Below are 17,687 nucleotides of genomic sequence, written 5' to 3' on the forward strand. Positions count from 1 at the left end.
ATTTCAATATCTTTTTCAGTTACTTCTTGAAACTATGTTGATTTGAAACTTTTAAAATGTTTTTAGTGTCCATGATGGAGTAACTTTGGATTTTCCCATTGGAACTAAGACAGAGAATGGTTTTATAATATTCCCTTTGATTTATCATTCAATAAAGAGAAATTACTTTTAAGCATAGCACCAGAATTAAAAACACATTTGAAATTAAAACTTAAGAGGACATGATTCAAAACTGCCAAAATAGTAAGTTTGCTGTTACTCTTATTTTTGAAGAAAACATCTTTTAGAAGTTAAATTCCAGATACTTCCCAAATTTTTTCATCCCCACTGTATATAACTCATTGTCTGGAAAGTGGTATAGTAGTTACAGGAGCTGTGATTTTACAAATGCACTTTCCAAATGGCATTTGCTATATAAAATTGCAACAAGTGTTAGCTTTTCAAGACTCATCTGTTTTTTTCGTTACATGGTTAGAGGAGAGATGACTCATCAAGGAGAGAGAGGCATGGTATGAGATAAGGAGAGCTATCACTGCTAGCATTATAGTGTTTATATTGCACAATAAGAATATCTTTGAATTTAGTTTAGGTTAAAATGGAAGTGGCAAGTTATTAAAGATATACAGTGGAATAAAAATTTTTATATATTCTGATAATGATTGACAAGCTAACACCTTAAGAGGAAAAGGCAGACAAAATTGTCCTTTATTCTCTTCTTATTTTATCTCTTGTGTCCAAAACTCTCAATGGAATGTCCTTGAGTGCTCCATGTAGCAGATCCTATGGCTCTGTCCTCTGGTCTTGTCAAAGAGATCATAGAATCAGAGGTTAATGAAGCACATCCATCTTAGTTCTGTTCAAGCTTTCTACATCTGCTTAATTTAGAAGAATTATCCATTAAGAGCATTTATGATGCTATATCTGGCAAACCAGTTTTCTGCTGTAAAATGTTTCCAGAGCCACACTTTTTCAGGAGAATGTTTTTGACATTGCCATTATCAGAAAGCTCTGAAATACTAGGGTTTTTTGTTGTTTTGTTGTTATACTAGTGTTGGAAGCTGTCGTATGAGTCAGAAAGATGAAAAATTCTGTTTTGTGCTAAGAAAAAGGTTTTGTCCCTGTTGAATCACACATTTTGATAGCATTAAAGGAAAATATTTTTAATTTTTCAGTTTGTGCAAATCTTTGATGTTGGGGTTCTACTTCATATCAAAATGAAGTTTGAGAGCCTCAAAGTTTGCTGCAAGGTAAGAAACTCTGGTGTCTCTGGTTCTGTTGTGATTTGTGAAGCATCCTTTTGGTGATGCGCTTTCGACTGGGGAAACTTAGAGAATAACAAGTCAGGGACTTTATTGAGCAAAACCTGATCACGATAAATACAGAAAATCTTAATTATTCAGTTAAATTGTCACATCAGAAATGCTGATTGCAGGGTCCGTAGCAGAGGGACTTGCTGTTCCAACATGTTTGAATAGCAATTAGTATAAAATGCTTCCAATATTAAAATTACTGAATGAGCTGTGCAACGTGAAACAGCAGAGTAACTCCTACCTCTACCAGATGACCTGCCTTCACTGATATGCTTGGTTGGTAATCATCATCTTTACTAAGTTTAGAGTACATCAAATTTAGGCCTCGTTAAAGCATTACATGTTTGTATTTGTTATGTATGTAACAAGAGTTACTTGTGTGGGCTTCATCTTAAGAACCTGTGCTCAGGGCTGTAATTTTCCTCTATATTCTCTGCGCACACGTTCTTATTTGAAGAACAAGAACTTGTCTACCTTTGTTAGCTTACTGACTAAAAACAAGAAAACACTAACTAGCAAGGACATCTTTCATAATGCAAGCTAAATGATAATTTTAAACATGTGAGAAGGAAAAATTGCTGAAAAGTAAAGTGTATTAACAGTAGTAAAACCTTGTTGTTTCCTTTCCCTGAGTGACAGTAATTTCTGGAAGCATAGCCTGTGAGGGAAAACTCAATACTATAAGTAAGAAAAGAAGCCAGTTTTAAAGTTGAATCTGTAGATATTTTTTAATATACTCACTTAATCTAGTAAGCCATCACTTTCTTTAGAAAAAACAACAAAAAAATTAAAAATTCAAGCATGTAAATATATTCCATCAGCCATTACTTAAAACTGTGGAATGTTGTTCCAGAAATGGCAATGGCCAAAGGCATACTCTTTGTTAAGTCAATAAAAGATGAGAGCAGTGAATTTGAGATGAAGCAATTCTTCTGATATTTTCTGACTGGTGTGAATTGCTGCTGTGTTTGTATGCTGCAGGACAGATAGAGTAATCTCTCACTTGAGCGCAGCATGTTTTACTGGCTGTTAATGTGGCCAGCCTGTTCCCATCCATTGGACATAATTTGTTGATAACAAACAGTGCTAGGGCAGGCATTTATTTGTATGTTGGTTATTGACAGGAGCTCAGTTTTATGCCAGGTCAGATAGAATTGGAATAGTGGAAAGGAGGACTAAACCAGCAAAGTATATTCTTTTTTTTGTTTCTAAGTATAAACCTACTTCATTCAAAGTGAAGCTGAAATTTGAAGGGGATATGCTGCTTAAGACTTCCCTTCTACATGACTTATATCCATCCTGTTTTGCATCAAGGAAAACTCTCATCAGTAATATTTACTACTATTCCCTTTCCCCTTTATTTTTAGAGGAGAACAGTTCTGTTCCCAGGCTGTCAAGCTGCCATAATCAGGCTTTTTGCTAGTCCAAGCACCCTTTGCTGCTCTCCCCTGATTTGTTATCTATCTGACAATAAGGTAGCAGGAGAATTATATTAATTGCTGGTGCCAGATTGAGCAGGATATACTTATCTATGAAGAAATACTTAAAATTTTTGAATTTTTGGGTTTTGTTGTTTTTTCGGTTTTTTTCCTGTTGCAGGGGAGTGCAGCTAGTTTTCTTTTGTAATCTGTTGATGAATTAATTTTAGCTCTTTTAAGGATGTAAGAAGATTGAGCAAGAACGTGTTTTTCCCAAATGTCTTCTTACCCCCGCCCCTCCCAGCCTTGGGACCATATTTCGTGTAGATGTCACAATTCCTTAGCTGATTGACAAATGTTTATTGTCTCCAGGCCCTCAACACAAGAGTTGTGTTTACTTTTGCCTTCCACTAGTGAACAGTAATCCTAGTACTGGATATCTATTTGCTTTATGTTTCTTCACTGATCCTGCCTTTATTTTCCCAAGAGAATATAGATAATCTGTTTCTGAGTCTGCAGTCAATAGTTTAGGAAGAAATGGTGGCCATCAACAATTTTACATAAAATATGTAGAAGTCCTCAAAAATTACATGGAGAAACCAAAAGTCAAATAAATGGTTTGTACAGAGGCTGGGATGAGGGCCAGGTTTGGATGGGTAGCTGAATGGCTGTGTATACATGTTCCCTCCCCAAGGGTGATTTTACATCTAGATACTATTTATTCTTACTCTGACAATGTAAACAGCAAAGACGCAACAGGTGCTAAAAGTAGTATCCACGTCACTGCATAGTCCTAGGCAACAGTAGGAACCTAATTTTTTTCTGCATTTTGTGAAGAAGAAAAAAAATAATGAATTACAGTCTCATCTTTACAAAGAGCTTCTGTACTCACAAGTCTAAGTTCACAGTAAGATGCCATCAGTTCTCAGCTCTTTATTTCTAAAAAAATAAAAGGTTGAAATGTACATTAAAATAACCTGAAGAATAGACCCCAGACTCCAGGACACGCACTATTATTTACTGCACTAATACTTACGGGTTGATCTTTTCAAAATGCTTTGGTCCCTAGCCCCCAAAATCCACAGCACAATATGAGGAACTATTATCTTCACTGTTGGAATAAATACCAAAGGTTACATCTTGGACTAGTGGTCCAGGATTGTTCAGAATAATGTCTTTTTATCATTCTTCTACTTGATAATGAATGGTGGAAAATGACTCTTTCCAGCTTTTCCGCATAAACTTACGAATGCTTCCCATGAGGTTGTGGATTAGCGTTATTAAATGGTTGCTCTGGATGTAATAAATGTGAGGGTAGGGATGGGAGAAAACAGAAGGTTTTTGCAGAGATTGTTTCTTTGTCCAGGCTCCAAAAGATATTCCTAAAATGGAAACACTAGTGATGGCTCTATGAACATTGCCTGACACTGATGGAAAAGCAAAGTACTTTGCTTCAAAAGTGTATTTGAGTAATGTGGTACCACATTACTTGTCAAAGCAGAAAGGTGGCTTTTGAATTCCTATAAAAATGTCATAGAGAAAAAGCCAATACTACTACAGGGCTGCAATTTATTTCTTACAAATACTGATGTGAATGTCCCTCGGGAAACACAGCAGCAAGGGAATGAATGTGGTAAACTGAAACATAGAGGGATTTATTTTCTGCAAGTTTTACTTCTTGGTTTGCTAAGTTCATTGTGATGGATGGGAGCATGATATATAAAATGACTGGCTTGTATACTCACATTTATTTGTATATACTATTGAGCATATGCCATACTTCAATTTTCAAATTGAGATAGAAATATATTACTTATTATGGATGATATTATTAAGTTTATTTTAAACCCAAGAGCTGTTGATTGCATATTAAAATAGTAGTTCATGTCTATTTCAACATTTGGTAAATCTCTATTGATGGATAAATCTTGTTCGAGAATTTAAATTGTCAGCAGAACTTATATTTCAATGAGTAATTGGGAATTTTCTTCAAGAGCTAATAAATTTAGAGCTTCAAGAGCTAATTTATTGTGACAGGGTTCTTGAGGTGCATATGTAAAGAGCTACCATGAGAAGAACGATGAGATTTTTATGTCTTTGAGAACAGACCCAGTAATATCTGCTTCAGATAGCTGTTCAGCACAATTATCAAAATTTTGAACAAATTAATTCATAATCTCTGAATAGTGATCAAAGACCGCAAATGAAAATTATGCTGAATTTGGTGAAAGTATTGAGTTGGAGCAAAGTAATTTTTATTTCTAACACAGTTCATTCCATATGATATGATTTTTTTTTCTTATGCCAAGCAACTGTGCATACTAAAGTCTTGAAACAGCCCCATATTTTGGTAAAAACTGAATGGGAATGGGATTAGATTTTCAGTGAGAATAATGCTCAAAAATATAGGTACTTGAAATTTGAATAACTTAATTTTCTTTCCCTTTTGAAAATGTAGCCCTGCAGCAGATCTTTTGAAGTGTAAACTCTGAGACATAAGAGTATTAAAATAATCATGGATCTGGAGGAAATACCACAAAAACATCCAGTACAGATTAATCAAGAGTAGAAATTCATTTGAACTTTCTGTGGTCTATTGAATATGAAAACATTTCATATTTCAAATAGAAAAAAAAGAAGCCTTGAGTAAAGTTTTGATCAGTCAGTGACATTTCTGGTGTAACACCTGAATATTCTGATTAAGGTTGAAGGTTTCTACTCAGCTTCAGCAAACTTTCTTGTATTTTATATTTTTTATTTATTAGTACTATTTGAAAAATAGCTGATCTCTGCTACAGGCTGAGGAACAATGGGAATAAAGAATGAAAACTTCCAGATGACTACTTTGGCCAGACATAGTATTTTTATTCTGCAATTTCTTAGCATTTTGTTGTGAAATTCCTGTTTTCAGACTTTCTGTTATAGCCTGTGTTCCTGCATTTGGTTGTATCTCTGAAGATAAGTATTTTGTGCAACTGCTGTTTTGTAGACTTTTTATTTTATTGAGAGGAAGTTTCCTGTTAGAGAGGTTTCTGTGTGTGTGTGAGTGGCTGGCTAACGATCAGATTCTTGGGAAACTTGTGCTTCAGGAGCTTCTGCCGAGCATCATATTGTGCTGTTGTACTAAGCACCACTAAACCTCTAAAAGGTGTATTTTTTTGTCAAAATAACTAAATTAAGTAGGTTGGATTAGTCAGGAAATCGACACTGATCAAAGGGTTTTTTTTTTGGACATCAGTTTTGAGTCTTAAGTGAAGAGAACAGTAAAAGCATGAGTCACAGAAAGAGTGTTTTGAAATAGCAACAGTGGAAAAACCCATTTTCAAACCAACTGTATAAATTAACTATTATTGTGCAGGAACACTTTGTGAGGAAGTACATTGACATTGTTGCCGGGCAAATATCAAAACTGCAAGTCACTGTGTCCCCACTGACTTTCTTCCTGGAGTCAAAATCCCAAATCAAGTCCAATATAACATATATATTTATTCCCATTACCCTGGAATTAGGGCTTGAGGATTTTCCCCTGTGAAAATCCTCCATGAATGTTAAAAGTGTCTAGCAGAAATTACATTGCTCCTCACTTCCTTCCACTGCCATCTGTGTGTGGGTGTCTTTTGGGGGCCAGTATGACAAGAATTGGAAGAAGCATTTCGGAAGGAAAATATTGTATTTCTTAGAGATACTAATGTAGAAATATAAAAAAATACATAATTGCTTGAAGCATGGTCAGAAGTCTCACAAAGCTTTTTTTGTTGAATTTAGAGGATTTTTGGTTCAACACTATTTTTAAACTGCTGATGTAAAAAAATAAGAAAGCCAAAGAGTTAATTGTGGCAGAGATAAACTCGGGCAGCTTTTACTGTGCTGTGAAGATTGTCAAAGTGCGATGTGCAAACACTTGCTGATATGTGTACGAGAGAAAGAACGTATGCTTATCAGTCTACCTGTTTTCTATATACAAAGTTGTCAGCAAGACACAGTAAAACATCCAGTAGATACAAAAAGAAGGTTAGGTGAGCTATTTATGGTAAGTAGCAAATTTTTCTCTTAAGAATACATTGTCAGTTTTCCTGAAATAAACTTGGATGAATTTTTCACAGTGAGAGTTCAAGACAATTAGACAAAAGTGATGTTACTATTGCTCTTTTACACGTTATTTCAGGAATGGGAGGTCAAGCTTGGCGTAGGAGTCACGTATTCATTTCCTTCTCAGCTTTTCTTGAGGGTCACTGCTCTTACATTCGTACCCTGCAGTGTTCTTCACCAGGATACACGTGCCAGTGCTGTTCTGCTTCCTATTAACCAGACTGCACAGCAGTAGGGAAGGGAGTCCAGGTGCTCAACTTCCCACATGGGTGTCCTACAGGGCTGTAAATAATTGATTTTCTCTTCTCATCTCCCAAGCTATTTAACACAAAAAGAGCTACAGTTCCAGCAAACAGAATTAAAAGGGGCCACAACCAGAATGCCCAAAAACTGAGGTGGAGACATTCAAGTTCATAGGCCTGAAACTGCTTTTGTCTGAGCAGAAATTTGGACTAAGCTGCCTTGTGATTTAGAGAATGTAATTAGCAGACAGTAGAGACTGTTCTCTTCCATGTGGAGTTTCTCATTATTTTTAAGAAGAAATTACATAGTCTTTGAGAAAGATAGAAAAAAATGTCCTTTAAGCTGGAGGCTAGGTACTCACCTACAAGGTGGGGCACTGATATTGCAGAACGGCCTCATTGCCTGTGGATTTACACAGTACACACTGGTGGCTGGGAAGAGCATGGACACCACTATGCTTGGTGTTTGGAGACTTGGCATTGGATCCAGAATTATTTTGGAGGATGTAATTTAGCTTGAGTTCCCAAAGGTAATGTTTGATGGAGAACATGATGAGTAGCTGAATTCTTGGCTGTTTTGCTCTTAAGTAGTACCCAACTGTGTCTGCAGGTTTTTGAAAGGTAAAGAGAGGAATTGATTGAGAGAAAAAGGAAGGGGCATCATGATGAGAAAAGTTGGAAATCACTTAGCTTCTTATCTTCTTTTAGCATTATTTAAGATTTTTGATGAACAGGAAATCAAATAGGTCTCAATGATAAGTCTCCTGGCCTTCTTATTTATTTCCATTTTTAAAAGTTCTGCTTGAAGAATACAATAGTTTAAAATGAATTATGCTTTTAATTTTGTCTGATTCTGGCTGGTTTGTTTTTATTTTGTTTCTCTTTTTTATTTGGAGGTGAGGATTTCTCATAAATGAAATTTCTTCAAGGCATTTATGGTATTCAAAATTCTACTTATATTTTATGGGCTTTTTTCCCCAAAAAATATTTTTTTAACATAGAGAAAACGTGCACACTGAAACTCTATTATCATTCATCAAGATCATGAGGCTTTAAGTCATTTTGAAGAAAAGCCTAAAATTTCCTTTGCAGTAGATGGGCTGTACAGGGCTTTCATGCAGCTTAGTTCTTCTAAACAGCATTCTCTTGTTTTGCAGATGTTTAGCATGGAGCAATGTTCTTCAGCAAGATGCTGAACTCTAGTGCTTGGGATAAGAGCCTTGGGATTACAGGGTTTCATCAGTGGTCACTGGCATATTGCCCATTTTGCACAGCTAGTGTCACTTGTAAAATGGTCATTTGTGGCTGTGGAAGAGATCTAAGTAGAGGATGTCTTTTGGAAACTTTAGAGATAAATGTTCCTGGAATGAAGCAGCAATCCCTTTTGCTGGAGGACACAGGGACCTGTGTCAATTGCCACTTTTACAATATGAGGGGCACAGATACGCAGCTGTATTTAATTATCCTTTTAGTGTTTATAAACCAGATTTCTGCTCTGAAGCTTGGTTATGAGACAGAGTATGACTCCAGGGCTTACATTACTGAAATTTGTTGGTCAGCACCATTGATTTATTTCATATTGGTAAGGAAATGGATGAGATTTTTGCATTCTTTATTAGCTCTTTTACAGTATGAATGTAGATGAATTTTCCTGTCTAAAGCAGAAAGTACAACAGTATCAAGCAACATGTTGTTCTTCACAAGGTTAGGCTAGTAAGAATTATGGATCCTTTCTGCCCTTCTGGGCTTGAATGTTTCTGAGCACTGCTTACAACTGAGAATGAAAGAATCCACCTCAAAAGCAGTAGGATGATTCATTTGAGGGTTTTACTTCTGCGAATTCCTTTATCTACCTTCACTTTGGAAAAAAGTATATTTCAGCTTATGTTGTTTTAAAACTAAAAAACTGCAATTACTTTTGTGCTTGAGTAGTTTCATTAAAATATGTCATATTCTCTCTACAGTTAGTATTATTCAGATGACATTTTGAAATCTGCACCTGGGTACAGTCTTCCTTAACATAACTCAAACAAGCATGTGGTTCACCCTCAATTATAATAGGTCAAAAGAGTAAGTTTCTGCATTTGTTTTCATCAGTAATTCTAAAAAAACAAGTGGCAGAAATATATGTGAAAATTGAGATGTAAATAATTTCCTAATCAAATTGCACTCTGATCAATGATGTTTTTTTCTTTTAAAAAATCAACCCGCTTAAATAGTAAAGGTCAGAAAGTTAAATATGTAAGTGCAACCAGTAGGGTATTCAAATTATAAGTATCAGCTCTGTTGCCACTCATGATAAAAAAATTTACCAAGTTAAATCTATAAATCTATAAATCTATTTTACATTAATCCCAAAGAATACAGTAAAGAAAGAAGAACGCCATTTAACTAAAAATATAGGGTGGTAAGAATTTATGGGGTATATGATCCTTCAGGCACTTCTGGAACCCCAGTCTCAGAGAGGAGTCCCTGCATTCTTTCACCTTTCTCTGGACACTGCAATCAAGTGATTTAAAGCCTCTCTTTGCTCAGCTGTAATAGACATAGGGAAAAATTAATCTGAATAATCCACTGTAGGTACTGGATAATTATGTATTTTTCCATTCTTTAAGCCAAATATAATATAACCATTGTTTTTCTTCCCTCTGCCCTTCTGCCTGTAACTATATAGTAATTGATTTCTTTCAGATATATGCATGAAGAATTCATACACAAACTGTGCTTCTCAGATAAAGAAAAGAAATGTCAAAATATCCATGCTGATATAACTGTGGCAATATATGCTATAGTTTGTGATTGTGAAAACTTAAGGGAGAGTACAGATAATTTTTTGCCCCATTCACCAAGGAAAGGCCTTTCTTGCAGAGTCCTTCTCTCCATTAGACAACAATTTTTGTTAAAAACCAGCTAGTGCTGAATGCCTGAGAGACCACTGGCTTTTACAATCTCCCTGCTCATCTAATCCACTTTCTGGTTTTCAATGTCTGAATCAGTGCTGAGAAATAAAATTGCACATTATATTTTTTTCAATCATGATCAAGGATTTCGAAGTTTCTATCAGGGACTAAGCTTAATTTCCTGATGTATCACCACCAAGTGATGGTGCTAAAGATGGAAGCTAAAATGACCCAATACCCTCCTCTCTCAATATAAAAAAATAAAGAGAAATAATGGAAATACAGTACTGTTTCCTTGCTAATTTAATAGTGGTCTTGTCTTAAATTTAGACAGGGATATTTTCTAGAGTCATATTTATTAAGATTTCTGTACTGTCAGCTGCCCTGCAGAAAATTCCCCAGGTTCTCAAGGCTGGGTGGTGGTGAACTGCTGAAGCTGAGCCAGCCAACCAGGAGGTTCCCTGATCATTGGGAGCACCCAAATGATCTGCTCCTGACTCTCAGCCCCCAAATGATCTGCTCCTGCCTCTCAGCCCCCAAATGATCTGCTCCTGCCTCTCAGCCCCCAAATGATCTACTCCTGCCTCTCAGCCCCCAAATGATCTGCTCCTGCCTCTCAGCCCCCAAATGATCTGCTCCTGCCTCTCAGCACCAACCAGGCCCAGCTGCCCAGATTTCACAGGGCTGGGCAAACATGACCATCATGGTTATGTTGCTCTTGAGAGCTCAGATGGCAAAAGACTTGATTGTCAACAGTAAATCCTCTCTCTTGCTATCAGCAATGCAGGGGAGCTCCGTGTGTTGCTTTCCCGCTTCATTATCTGCAAATATTCTGAGGTCTAAAAGTGAAGAAGAATAGGTTTCAGTTACTAAACCAAGATATCAATAGCAAAAGACCTTTTTCTTTGCAAGGTTGAACCTGTGTCTTTATGAGTAAGAAATCGTTGAATTAAGTTTCTCAGTGGCCTCTTGGTTTGTGGTTCTGATTAATAAATGTACTTTCTTGCAGCTGTCTCTTCTTCCCCTAGATGTTTTTGGATTGTGAAAAAAGAGCATTTTGAATTTTGCTGTTCTTTTGCAGTACTACTGTCATATATTTTTTTCTGTCAGATCAAGGCTTACATGGCTCCTTGCATCTGTGCATAGCAAAAATTTGATTTATAATTCCTGTGAAATTTTCTATAGGTGAGCACCAGCACTTTTTGAAAATGTATTCTGTAAGGACTTGTTTAGAATAGATGATTTTGTCTGAAAGGTAACCTTAGCATTGCCCTGGCCTTTATGACTTTGGCTTGGAAATTACTATTGCAGAGTTCAGAGAGCATGCTTTCCTCAAAAATACTTTCTTAAGATGCTGTGGCAGCCTCAGCAATTGCTATTTTTGGACCATTTCATTTAAAATTAATCACTTGTAGAATCTTCAGCAAGTACATTTCACAAAGAACATGACTGAGTCTTTTCCATTTGGATATGAATATAGATGTGATTTTGCCTAATTCTTTAAAGAAGATTAAAGTCTGTCTTTTTTTTTGGACTTGAGTAAGATCTTGTGAGTTTTATTGCCTTTAACAGGATAGGTGCTGTCATTTAAAAACCCCCTTTTTTCAACTGTTTTCTGCTTTTGCTAGCTTTAAGATATTATTAAAAAATATTGCTTTGCCTTGTCCAATTTTATTTGCTTTATAAATTGACATGAAAACTGAAAGTTTTTCTAGGATTTCAAAATTCAGTTGGCAGTTAGACTGAAGCCTTCTGCACCTTGCAGATCTAATAGTCAACTTGCCTTTTTTTGCTGCTTGCTGGAAGCGAGGTAGAGACACCTGGAGAACCTAAGAATCTGCTTTGACAATGTTATAGCTGGGTCTTTGATATCACACATTAAACAGTATACAGAGTAAACTGAGTATCTGACGTAGAGCAAACATTTTCTCTTTTGGATTGCTGAAATTTTCCTTTTCAGGTGAGTCCAGTACCAAGGTAGTGGCTTCCATGAAATTTATATCTGACTAACTTGTCTTTTTGCTAGATTTCTCGTGATAAGACAGAATCAGGCTTGAAGGTTAAAGATTTTTCATTCTATGAGTATTAGCTCTCGTTTGCAAATAATGAAGTTTATAGTCTTGAATCATAATTCCTTTAGATGTGAAGTATCATGTATGAAAACTATCATGAATTTACTGGTCAGATTTTTTTCAAAGCTACATTCACAGGATGTATTTTCCTGTTTTCACCTGTTTTGCTGCTTTATTGTTTTTTTGTTTTTTTTCCCTGAGATAAGAAATTAAAGTAATGATATTGCCTTTAGAAAGACATTTGCATAAGTAATAAACCTTAGAAAAGGGCACAGGAATAATTAAGGGAGACGATATTGTTGATTAGACATTAAAACTAGTAGCTACAAAAACACCCAGTAAGTTCTACAAGTTAATTCCTTTATTATTTTAGGACTAGATTTGGCCTCAAAATCTCCCATAGAAATATGAACTGATGTGCTTCTCACTTGCCATATGACAAATTGCAAGTTTGTTTTGCTTGAATTGCCTTTACTCCAGAAGGAGAGTGTTGATGTTGATATTTATTCATCTGTCATGAAAGTCATACATCTGAAATCATCAGTGTTAGAATGCAACTGCTGGCCCAAACGCTGTCCAGGCTTTCATGTGCCGGGGCAATGGCTTCAGGGTAAAGTGTGTATAGAGCATCAATGAACTTTCCTGATCAGATGGTGCTGTTTTCAAGAAAATTGATTTCCCACCATTATTTATAATAAGCTAAAAGACACTGGAACATATGGAGGTGAAGTTTCTGATGTGCAGACCATGTATACTCAAATGTGAGTTTTCAAAAGAGGCAAAAAGGAAAAAGCGTTTGAAGGCGAGATGAAAAGAATAGGAAACATCTTCCCATATGGTACCTGAGAGATTTGAAAGAAGACAAAGTTAAAAATCAGTTTTCAAAATGTCATTTTGTTTTTCTAATTTTTGTCTTTGATCTTTGAGGATTTAGGAAAATATTTAGGGCTGACTAACTTCTCTAGTCAACTGACAGAAAAATATAGCTGTGCTTGGAACTGCATCATTGAGCTTTATGAAGTTTCATCTTATATTAAACTAAAATTCTTCCTTCAGTGTCCACCTTGTAAATTTAATGTGCATAAAAAAAGGATTAAAATTTTATTAAAAAAATAAAATCTTTTTTGGGTAGGAATATTTGTCTGAAATATTTTGTATCCCTCCAATACCATGCAAAGGTAAATTCCCTCATTTCAGGAATACAGCAGTGTAAATACTATGAGAAAGTCTGCCACTGCGGTTTAAAATCTCTCAAGATTTAGACATTTAACATAGCAATGAAAAATGCTCGCTCTGGACTTGGTTGTTAAGTCTGTAGAGATTTTTACTGCTATGCAATCAAGTTTGTAATGCATACACACATGGAAAGCTATGATATAATCAATGAGGCTTTGTAAAATACATGATAAAGCTATTCACTGAGTGTAATAAAATAAAAACTAGAAGGAGAAGCAAATTTCCTTTCTTTTCTGAAATGCCTTTTTAAAATACTGTTTTCATTGCCGCAAGAAAAGCAAAGAAAATTATGCAAACTACGGGAAGAAACTGAATCTAAGGAGTGACAGAGGAAATATACTCCACATTCTAATGTTATATATTATGGTACATTCAAGAGATTTTATTGTTTTGATTTGGTTTATATTTGTGTAAGTTGTATATATTTTTATTGTTGTTTTAAATTTAAGGTTTATAAAAGAGTTTTGTTGTTTATGCTTGGTGGGAAGTGGATGAGCAACTAAAATATTGGTTCTATAAGGAAATATGTGATGTTCTCTCTCTATTACATTGCTTGTCTGAACTGGGTTTTTTTTCATGAAACATGAAGAACATGGATGTAACATGTTTCATCCATTTTCCCTCTAAGCCAGTTTGGTTATTTCAAGTTGCTCAAATTATGAATGTGGTTTGGATTTTTTTTTTTTTTGTCTGCAGCAATGCTTTATAATTTATTTTGCAAATCATGTTCACAGTGGGTAAAGTTCAACTGCATCTTTCTATCTGAAATACAAGGCTGACTTCAGCTTGTGGCATAAAGTGCAAAGCTTGATAGAAATGCAGTTGATAGAAGTGCATGCCCAAGAGGAGCAGATGGGTTAGGAATTAGGAGGTGAGGTTGGAAGGATACTCAGTGTGAAAGGCAGGAAGAAATCTGGTATCAAAGGTGTTAGGAGGTAAGGAATAGCATGGGCCCTTAAAATAAGGCAGGAAATTAAATAGAAAGAAAAAGATATGCAATAAATGAAGGAATACGAGAGCAAGGGAGACTGGAGTGGTAAGGAAAGCGCTTCAGCACCGAGGGAAAAATGAATTTTGTCAATAGATTAGCCATGAGGTGGAATTTGATACACTGGTAGTCCATATGTAGGGAACTTTACCTTACTGGTAAACTGATTTTTAAGCGGGGTGGGGGGTGCACAGGAAGCGAGGAAACTTAGATTAATAAAGTGTTTTTCTATGTACATTTTGTGATAGTGTAATTTTTAAAATGCAGACTACTATTGCACACTTAATGCACTTCTCTTATTTTTTATAAGTCTTACCCTAAAGAAGGAAGTTTTATGCTTCACTGCTAAAAAAAAGCTAAAAAAGAAACTAAACTAAAATAGAACAGACCGACTGAGCAAAAAATGGAGATCTCTTTCATGGAAGAACAATACGAATTGCTTCAGGGATCTGAAGAATAGTGAGAGAAAACTTACTAATCGATAAATGCCTTTTCTTTTGCTCCTAGGTTCAGATATTGTTCAATGGTTAACGAAGAACTTATCGATAGAAGACCCAGGTAATTTCTCTTGTTTTCTTGTCTTCAAATTCTAGGTTTTTTTTTCCAAAATTATTGGATCTGACTTTGTTTTCTGCTGAGGTAGGAATGCCAAGACACAACAAAGGACTAGTACAATTTCAATGGCTAAACAGACATAAAATCTTAGAAACCTTTGCTAACATACTGAGGATTTTGATTATCCATTTTATTGCAGCAGATATCAGGAAGCAATATGAGAATGATAATGATAGTTCTTTGGTAGAAAATGTGTTGGAGTGCATGAGGAATTTAGTCAGTGTTATGCTAAATAGTTTGTTAAATACAAACTGTTTTCTTACAGATTTTTTCAATACACAAAAATGCATAGAACTATTAAAAATACATTCTTGTGCTGTTACCAAAAGTGAATCTTAAATTTGTACACTTCTATAGCATCTTAAATGGAAAATGAAATGCAAATAAAATCAGGGAAATGAGGAAATGAGGAAGAACAGTTCATTACTTGATCAACAGGGTCAGGACATGAAAGCAAGGGTTTGGTTCCAAACTCTGCCTCGGTTTCTTGTATGCCCAGAAGGAAACACAGTTTAGTTATTGTATTTAGCTATTATTTATTTCCTGGATTTACAAGAATCTAGTTACTGATCAGAAGTTTTCCATAAAGGAATTATTTCTAGTAGAAATAATGCTGAATTGTAGAAATAAAATATTCTATCGAGGTTCCCATTTTCTTTTGGTTAGAGGAAAAATAATCTTCCTTCTTTAAAAAAGATCAGAAATTATCAAAAATTGATTTTTTCCTTGCTTTTTTCCGTTTGTTTTTTTTTAATTTTTGGGAGTAATTTTAGTCTTTATTTTTGAAATGTGTTTTTCTGTCAAATTAGAACTCAAAGAATGATCATTGCAAAAAGCAAAATCACTGTATTTAAAATTGAAATGAGCAATGAAGAACTATCAATACATAATTTGATATTTGGAAGTAGTCAGTTCACAGCATATTGACATGTTATGTGAGAGAGATGGCTGGATTTTTAGCTAACTTTGAACAGTGTCGTGTGCTTGCTTCCTGGAGATAATGTGGAGGCTCCAAGTGACCTGAGTGTGATATTGCATTTCTCAGTTGTCAGCTACAAAACACTCACCTCTTTGTGTTTACCAGAGTTTGAAAGAGTTTTAGGCTACATTTATTTGATATGGAAGCTTAACCTTTATTTGTCAAACCAGAACTGCAATACTGGAATAGGTTGTCATTCAGATTACCTGCTTGTTGCAAAATTCGGAATAGAAAAAGCTTCTGCTAAACAGAAGACATCTCTCCTTGGTTCCTTATGTTTGTATCCAATTAAAATTAAACAAACACACGAACTACTAACATATGTAACCAAAACACCACAGTAATTTAACTGAAGCTGGGTTTTATCCTCTCAGATTACATGGATAGAAAAAAAAACTGTCCGCAATGACAAAAATGTCTTATGTATTTTGGTTCTAGTCCAAAGTCAGCTATCTGGAGCTGGTTAAATTCTGATCTTCAGAAAACAAACTGCCCTAAATGCTTCCTTTGGGTAATGCTCAGCATTGCCAGATGACAGTGAACTTGACAGATGGTGAGCAAGAGCTTTTCACATGACAGAACTTATGAAAATATTCTGTTTTTTCAAAATCCGTGTCTTGCTTTTCATTTCAGTTCTGGACTAGTCAGTCTAGAACCTCATGTAGAAAAGCCCTTAATTTCTGCAATCTGTTGTCACTGTCTGTAATTTGGATTTACAGTGTCTTCTGATCACTTTTTATCTGTGTGTCAGGGTTTAGCTCAGTTGTCTTTTAAAACTACCCTGTAGGGTCCTGTTACAAATCACTTGTGAACCTATGCAGTTTTGTGATGCAGAAATAAATAATGCCTTAGTTCAGATGACAACTGAAAATTGTCATCTCTGTCTAAATCTGATATCAGCCACATACCTGGAAAAACAACCTGAAGTAGATTGGAGTACATATTTTAAGAGTATATTCTACTCTCCCTAGAAAAATGTAAGGACTGTTTGCACACCTCATCTACCAGTGCTGTGCAATGACTCGTGCAAGCAAGGCAGGTAAATTGTGATTTAGGGAGTAAGTTGAGAGATTCACAGAAGGGTCCTCAGGTTAGAAGGAACCCCAGAAGATCAGGTGGTCCAGACTTTCATGGAGAGAGGCAAGCCTGGGTGGGACTACTGAGTGCTCAGTCCTCTCTCATCCTGAACACCGGCACTCATGGGACTCCCCTACACCACGTCCAGTGATTGTTCTCACTGTAAAAAATTGGAATGAATAGATGAAACCTCTCTCCTGGCAACTTGTGCTTATTGCCCCTTTTCCTCTCAGTGTGGGTCCCTGTGAGGAGAATTTCTGTCCTCTAAGCACTGGAAAAATGTGTTGAGGTTCCACCCTGAGACATCTGTTCTCCAGGGGGAAAACATCTAACTCTTACAGTCAACTGGTTCTTTAATAAAACAGAACTAGTAAGAAGAAAGTGACACTACCACGCTTTATAGATAAAGAAGTAATATTTTGAAATGGAATTTTTTCCTTTGTTTTGCATAGGAAACAACTCCAATACCATTTAAGTGAGAATGAAGTAGTCAGCATTATGGATAGTGGGAGAACATGAGGCAGAAGGCGGCCTTACAGCAACATTGCTTCAGTGTGTTAATAAGTGTAAAGCTTTCACCCGGAAAAAGCAATTAAGCAAAAAGTAGTAACAAGCTGCAACTTGTAAACTGCCAGTCAGTAAAACCATGCAAATTTTTAATAAATGGAAAATAATATTAGGTGGAATATTTGAAAGATTTTGTTTTGCTGCAGTAGATCTCCATCAAGAAAACAAACTGGAGATGATAGGTGGATTCTGCT

The 17,687-nt window shown here is 35.7% G+C and overlaps 1 protein-coding gene across 5 annotated transcripts in view; it reads left to right on the forward strand.

Annotated features, from left to right (window-relative positions):
- Positions 1-17,687, forward strand: part of RGS7 (regulator of G protein signaling 7) — a 231,719-nt gene that overhangs the window by 141,652 nt on the left and 72,380 nt on the right. For all 5 annotated transcript variants that reach the window (XM_084203386.1, XM_084203389.1, XM_084203385.1 and 2 more), the window contains one exon: positions 14,763-14,813. In XM_084203386.1, coding sequence (XP_084059512.1) covers positions 14,763-14,813 — 51 coding nt within the window. The remainder of the gene's footprint in view (positions 1-14,762; positions 14,814-17,687) is intronic.

This window comes from Fringilla coelebs, assembly GCF_963513975.1.
Source record: "Fringilla coelebs genome assembly, chromosome: 3".
In the NCBI taxonomy this organism is placed as follows: domain Eukaryota; kingdom Metazoa; phylum Chordata; class Aves; order Passeriformes; family Fringillidae; genus Fringilla; species Fringilla coelebs.